The following is a 7,319-nucleotide window of genomic DNA, read 5'->3' as shown; positions in this document are numbered from 1 at the left end:
GTTTCTCGATGTCTCTAAGATGTGTTTCCACTAAACCATATACCATTAATTCCTCCTGCCTTAACTGTTCTTCTATTTCCTCCCATTTCAGTCTATAAAGAATTTCGAGCCGTGAGGAAAATAGGTTGGGGGCGCTGAAAGGACAACAGCTTTTTTGGGGGGACCCAGAGCTCTGAAGGAACCAGTGTAGAGAAAGAAGAATTAAGATCAAAGGGACAATGGAACCATAGGGGAAGAAAGAGACGCAAGCGCCAGGGCCAAGTTAATTCAGATATAGGTTTCATTAACATGCAAGGTGGCAGGAATACACGATTTCAGTTTCGATACATGGGGGCTGCCATATTCCTAGGTACCGAACCCATCGCTCCGCGGGACGGCAGAGCAGGCTGTCCGTGGGAGAAAAACCGGCTTGCGCGGGAAGCGGCACGCGGAAAACGCCCAGCGTTGCGCGTTTTCCCGCTAATGTGAGCGCGCCTTTACTTTTGGCTTTGGCTGCTCGGGCTGCGCTGCGTCTCAGCGTGTGTTGGAGTGCAGCTCGTCGTGGGCCAGTATCCCCACCCACCCCCCATCATAGTGACAACCACCACCACCAGTGCAGCTCGTCGTTCTGCCGGCACCCGCTCGCAAAATAAATCTGCCGAAACGTAGCAGTGGTGAGCTTGAAGCCATATACGTGTGCATTTTGAATGGCGCAAGCGGCTGGAAGCGCTGGTGGTCACGGGAACCAACCGGCCGTTATTGCATCGACGGAGCAAACGATCACGATCGGTGAGTGTGTGTGCTACTTACTACTAAAATACTGAATAACCGTAGTAAACAAATAAATATTGTTTTTAACGGCTGCCTAGCGTGTTACAGTCTTTGTAAGTTACCGCGGGCCACCTGACATTTAGCGGAATGAAGGACCGGCAGTCCGCCGACAGCGGCGTCGACTCGTCGGAGATCCGCGCTGCCTTCTGCCACCGATGGGCTGGCGTTCCGAACTTGCTCGCGAGGGCTCCGGCAATTCCGCACAGTTCGTCTTTGGCCGCATCTGACGTGTACCGTACGTTCTACTACATGTAAATCCTTCGAATTAGCTTCGTCAGTACGCGTGCTCTTTCCCGTTGTCGGCCGCGTCCCACATAGCCACACAACTGCAATGTGGAGCTCGCTCGGTGCGTCACGAAACAAAGCTGAAAAGAACGAGAGTGGTAGACCCTTCATGCCACGTACGTAGGCTGCACGAGCGCACGCAGCCGTGAGAGCGCAATTTGATTATGTGCGAGGCAGTGTTAGTTGATAGTCTGCCCAGTTGCCGAAATATGTGTAAAGTCGCCAACTCCTGTTGCCTCAGAGTATTTTGCGCAACTATATGTGCCGCCGCGGTGGCTCAGTGGTTACGGCGCTCGGCTGCCGGCCCGAAAGACGCGGGTTCGATCCCGGCCGCGGCGGTCGAATTTCGATGGAGGCGAAATTCTAGAGGCCCGTGTACTGTGCGATGTCAGCGCACGTTAAAGAACCCCAGGTGGTCGAAATTTCCGGAGCCCTTCACTCCGGCGTCTCTCATAGCCTGAGTCGCTTTGGGACGTTAAACCCCAAACCCCCATAAACCAAACCAACTATATGTGCTTTGCGATCGGACTTGTGTGCCTTGTATTCGGGCAGTTAACCAGCATTATCGCGTCTGTTTTGCACTGCTCAAATTTCAAGAAGGCAAAAGCAACCGTGGGATCCATATTATGGCAGCACTACAGTGAACTCGTGATCGTACATATCTCTTTAAGGGCTGTAGCGCCCAATGCACTTTCGCAGGCCTTTAGAGGTACCTTTATTTGAATGTCCTTTGCATGCCATCTTTTTTTCAGATGGTGACACCCATGCTCATCCCCTGCTCGTGCAGCAGCGGACAGATGACACCAAACTCTGGCCAAGCATAACAAGCGCTCATATTGTATGCTACTTGATTAGATCAAAGGCCTGTGATCTTAAAGAGGCAGAGGCGTACAAAAGCCTGGACTCTTATAACCAGCTGCAGTGCGGTTGGGTGGGTTGGGTGCTGAGTCACGAAGCAGCTGCTGATATTGTGTATGTGAAGGCCGATCTGCGACCCTCTCAGGCAGTAAACAAAAAATCATGGTCGCCATGGGCCTGTGTGCGGAAGAATGGTCAAGTGGTGGCTACTGGTTGTTCTTGCATGGCCGGAAAAGCACGTGTTTATAGCCATATTGGTGCCCCGTTGTGGAAGCTAGAAATGAGCGTCCAGGTAGGCATCACTGGCATCTCATGTACCGACAAGGCGGCAGCTTGGAATCAGGGTACAAAGAGAAATGTTGAGCCGGCCCTTCTCAATTCCATGTCCTTCAATCTTAAGAAATCAACGGTGGACCCCGCAAGCACGCAGCACCCAAGGCCGACCCGAAAGGTCAAGCATTTTGCAAGCAAAGAACTCGCAGACCACATCAAGAAGTCACCTTATGGCGAGCTCTTCAGTATTCCTGGTGAGTATTGCTGAGATGACACACATCTATTAAACAAGCTGGTTGCCCGTGTAAATATGTGTGCTTTGTTGGTATTCGCTGTCAGATAACATTGTCACTTGCCGCATATAGTACGAGTAACGCTCTACAACAAGGAAGTGGCAAGTGATCAGTCATTAGTTTCTAGAAGTTCAGTAGTACAATGAGGACCATGGACACTAATGAGTGAAAACTAATCTAAGATATAGAGCTTATGTACTTTATATGGAATGCACATGCAGCTCATTTTGGAAGCCATTTATTTTCGCAGACAGAGGACAAAAAAATTGTCATATGTTGAAGAGATTTCACATTCCAAGAAAAATATGTTTGCAAGCATATGTGAATGAGAAAAATCATTAACCTGTTTGGATTCTGTGGAATGGCTGGCTGGACGACAAATTTTCTTATTGTCGGTAACACAGACCACGAATAATGAAATCTTCATTTCTTTCCAAGGGAAGAGAAGCCATTTTTGAGAACTCCGGCTCATAAGAAAAAAATTTGCTCATGTACACATGTGTATCTGGAAGAGAATGAATGCTGCTTTTAATGTAAAAAAAAGTTCACCGCTGTATGTGTTTAGTCCCGTTTTGCAGTGTTCCTTATGAAAGAGATGATTGCTTTCTAAGTTAGAGTTGCATATTCAGTGCAGTTATGTGCTGTGAGGATAAACTGATATGGAACACTGTAAGGAACAAAAAATAGTGTAAGTGTAAAAGGGATCAATATCTTTGAGTGTTAGTTTGAGGAAAGATTTTGCCAAACATTGACAAGTCCTCAGAACACATGTGCTAGCTACATATGAAAAATTTTCATTGAACATATTTTCTACTTTTTTGATGAATGCAGTTGCAAGTGAACACTGGGCTGATCCATCCATTTATTCACTCTTGTCCTGATTGCACTGTCATATTTTTGAAAATGAAGGTAGTACATTGACTATTATATGTGGGTGCGAGTTTGAGTGCCTTTCATGGAATGAAATTGGCTGTTAGGCATTGTGGTGATGCTTTTCATTTGCAGGCACCCTTCTCCACAACACATTGACGACGACGAGAAGGGAGATCCAGCGACCTTCTCAGGCACCAGCAAGTGTCCACAGGCAACAAGCGACACATCACTCAGAGAAGGTAGCGACAAAACTGCATGAGCCTTTGTCATGCATGAACATAACTTGACTTATTTATCTTGAATTGGAGTGAGTTTTAGGAATGACCTGAACCCACAGCCATGCTCAATGTAATCTTGCTGACAAGGCAGTGTTGCTGCCCTTTTGTTGATGCTTAAACTGTTATAGTCAGACTTCTTATCATCTTTGCCCTTAATAAAAATTTATAACGACTAATGAAGACATTTTTTTCAGGTTGCCTTCCAGTCACCGAAGGGGTGGGAAAACCACTCGGCACAGTTTCTTTGCTCCCTTATGGCAGCTTCAATTTTTTTTTCAGAGGTCATGGTAAGACTGAGCTATCCACTGCTCGCTCACTTCCAAGCAGCTTTCTGTCTAACATTGAAATTCCCGATGAGAGCTTATTAGTCGCAATGGACGTGACATCTTTATATACAAATATCCCCCACTTAGACGGCATACGCGCGGCGGTGGATGCATACCTGCGGACGGATCTTCCAGTTCACCTGGATGGCGAAACTCTCGCAACTATTCTGGGTTTAGTACTCAATTACAACCACTTTGAATTTGAGGGAAGGCACTTTCTTCAGGTGAGCGGTACGGCGATGGGGACCAAGATGGCGCCTGCCTATGCCAATATATTCAGCCTTCGAAGCCACTCCTCTATAAATGCTTTCTGGATGATATCTTTCTCATCTGGCCTCACAACGAAGCTAGCCTATTAACACTTATAGGAAACTACAACAAATTTCACCCATCGATATCGTTCACCCACAGCATCTCCAAAATATCTATAAACTTCTTGGACGTAACAATACAGAAAAAAAGGAAATGTACTTAAGAAAACGCTCTACAGAAAGCCCACCGACCGCCCACAGTATCTACATTTTAAGAGCAGCCACCCACACCACTGCAAGACGAGCATACCTTACTCTCAGGCACATAGATACCGACGGATATGCTCTGAGCTTGATGACTTTGACCGCCATGCTGAACAACTAAAGACAAATCTTTTACTTTTACTGAAAGAATATCCCGCTTCCATCATGGAAGACGCTATTCGGAAAGCTCGCGGTCTAGACAGAATTAAAATACTGAGTTCCCAAAACTTCCAGCAAGGTGAAAGGCAAACCAACTCGTTCTCACACATTCATCAAACATACCACGCGTGAACAATATCCTCAAAACATTTTAACATTATCCAGCAAAGCAGTCACTTGTCCCGCATTTTTAAGCAGCCACCAAGAGCGGTATACCGGCGCAGCAGGAACCTCAAGGATATTTTAGTTAAATCTAGAACATCGCCCAATGTTAACCCAAACCCCGGGTGCCAACCCTGCCAAAAACTACGCTGCAAGGTTTGCTGTCACATGCTGACAACAAACATTGCAAAAGGTGCCTTTTCTGACTTTAATTTCACAATCAAAGAAACTCTAAATTGTGGCAGTGCAAATGTGGTCTGCATGCTTCACTGTGCTGTGGGCGGCATGCAATACATCGGCCAGACAGAAACTCCGTTCAGGTTGTGATTCTACAACTACAAGGCCCACCACACACTGCCTAACCTACCCTTTTCTAAGCACCTATGTCTGCCACAACATACATTCGAAAGCATCCGGGTCATCCTCCTAGAATCGGGTTTTCAAACAGGTCGCCAAAGAGAACAAAGGGAATCGTATATTATACACAAATTTCGGACATTAACCCACGGCATCAATGAGAATTTGGGCGATTTTGCCTTCCTCAAAAACCATTCCAACTAAGAAGCTCCCGTCTCTTATTTCCCATTTGTTTTCCTTTTAGCCTGAATGCCGGTTCCCCTTTTTCCTCCTTGTCCTCCTAGCTCCCTTCTCGGAATTGTCAGCAGCGGGACGCGCAGTGCAGGCGCCCTCTGACGAACGGCCAGTGGTTGCTGTCTGCAGCGGCTAGTTGCAGGATCGGGTTTCCGCACGGCATCTGGACGACCGCTTCTCCGCCGCTGTCGTAACGGTCACTGGTGTCTCTTGAACAGGGAGAAATGACGCGGTCCTGACTGACAGCTTACAGTAAATTACATTACAAGAGTCCATAACATCTGCACCGCTGGGGAGCGGGTCATGCTATGTGCGCTTTTGTGTTTTGTTTCAGTGTATTCTGGTGTTTCTCTTTTTGTTCTTTTTTGTTTTCCGTATTTTCATTATTTTTCTCCTTGTGCTCGAACTTCTCGCTTCCGCAGAAGGAAACCTTTCTTGCTTAAGTCTTTTCGGCAAAAATCCAACCCTCTCAGCCTCTGCTACATGTCTGTCACCTCTGTATTTTAACTTGTTTCAAAACCCTGCTCCTTTCCTCTCAGTGGATGCCGACACTCATCTTCTACTCTGTGATGTGTGTGTGTGTTTCTCTCCTCAAAGAAGAGTGCCTCCTCTCCCCCTGCATTTAGGTCCGGAAATACACACATCTTTATATTCATTCAACTGAAAACCCTGATGAAGGACAGTCCACCGTCTGAAACCGCTGATAAATAAACCAAGATAATTGTACCAGTTTTGACCTTTTCACTATATATATACATATATATACACATATATATAGCATACAAGGGAAGGAAAATGAGGGGCTCTCGTTATGCATGACAGAAGCCAACATCCACAGAAACCAAGGAGCATAAGGAATTTTGTCTTTATTATTACTTTATTATTTACAGTTTGATCAATGAGTATTATAGTGAATATTTTATCGCTTGAAGATAACTTATTAGAAAAGCAGAAGAAAAGAACAGCCACATTCCAACGGTGGGAACGAAACCCACTGGCGCAGGTGAACACTCTCCAGGTTAGGTCAAAATGTAAAAAACTTAAATACCTCCGAAAGCAAAACATCAAACATCCGTCACTGTAGCTTCGTTGGTGGAGCACTGGACGCATAATTCGGAGGTCGTTGGTTCAGTTCCCATCGGCAGCATGTGGTCGTTTGTCCTTCTACTTTTCTAATCAGTTATCTTCAAGCAAGAAAATATTCACTAATAATATTCATTGATCAACACTACAGATAATAATAATGAAACAAAAATCCCCTATGCTCCTTGGTTTCTGTGGCTGTTCCCTTCTGTCCCTTGACAGCCTAGTCAGGTAGTCCATCCCTGCAATAAGAAAAAGATGGTAGCATAAGCATGCATTTTATAGTCTTTGATTAAAATCAATCAGGTTGGCACGTGTCCATGCCCCGTAGAGCTGACCACAAAGAAATAGCTGCAAAGGTGCAGGCAGCACAAGAAGCATAACTGAGCATGGGCAGAAAATAAGGATGCAAGGAATGTGGAGGACTGCACCATGTGCAACATAGAACAGTGGGGCAATTTTTTTTTAATTTGGAAAGATAGTTATCATTGTGCTTTATTAGAATCGATCTATGCAAGGGTTTTCATGGTTGCTGAATGAGATTTAAAATTTCCTCCAAAATAACCATTAAAACTAATGCAAGTTAGTCAAATGATTTAGGGAAATCCCCCAAGCTGGAGTAGATTTGTAATGATGGTGTAGTAATTAGCACCCAGCCAATCACAGCTTTACAGCTGCAAAGAAAAGATATGCCGCTTCCACAGAAACCTCTTGGTTAAAGAAAATTTGTTGGCAGGGCAGCCCCTCCAATAAATCAGTGGTCCCGGGTTTGAATACCGGACCATGACTAATTATTAACTACGAGGTTTCGTG

General features: G+C 45.5%; 1 protein-coding gene across 1 annotated transcript; it reads left to right on the top strand.

Moving 5' to 3' along the window:
• The first annotated feature begins 201 nt into the window (after window positions 1-201).
• LOC144104967 (uncharacterized) lies at window positions 202-6,130 on the top strand. The gene is made up of 6 exons (XM_077638193.1): window positions 202-768; window positions 1,848-2,245; window positions 2,354-2,480; window positions 3,525-3,631; window positions 3,865-3,957; window positions 5,474-6,130. Exons 1-6 carry the CDS (start codon window positions 687-689, stop codon window positions 5,615-5,617), a joined length of 951 nt encoding a protein of 316 aa, XP_077494319.1. The 5' UTR covers window positions 202-686; the 3' UTR covers window positions 5,618-6,130.
• Window positions 6,131-7,319: the final 1,189 nt, after the last annotated feature.

Source organism: Amblyomma americanum, chromosome 9 (genome assembly GCF_052857255.1).
Source record: "Amblyomma americanum isolate KBUSLIRL-KWMA chromosome 9, ASM5285725v1, whole genome shotgun sequence".
In the NCBI taxonomy this organism is placed as follows: Eukaryota; Metazoa; Arthropoda; class Arachnida; order Ixodida; family Ixodidae; genus Amblyomma; species Amblyomma americanum.
The sequence above is the reverse complement of the archived record's forward strand: the minus strand, read 5'-3'. Positions and strand labels throughout refer to the sequence as shown.

Coding starts and splice junctions, on each gene's coding strand:
- LOC144104967 (XM_077638193.1), top strand. CDS start 687: ATGGCGCAAGCGGCTGGAAGCGCTGGTGGTCACGGGAACCAACCGGCC. Junction 2,246..2,353: donor AGCTAGAAATGAGCGTCCAG/GTAGGCATCACT, acceptor TTCAATCTTAAG/AAATCAACGGTGGACCCCGC. Junction 3,632..3,864: donor CGACACATCACTCAGAGAAG/GTAGCGACAAAA, acceptor CATTTTTTTCAG/GTTGCCTTCCAGTCACCGAA.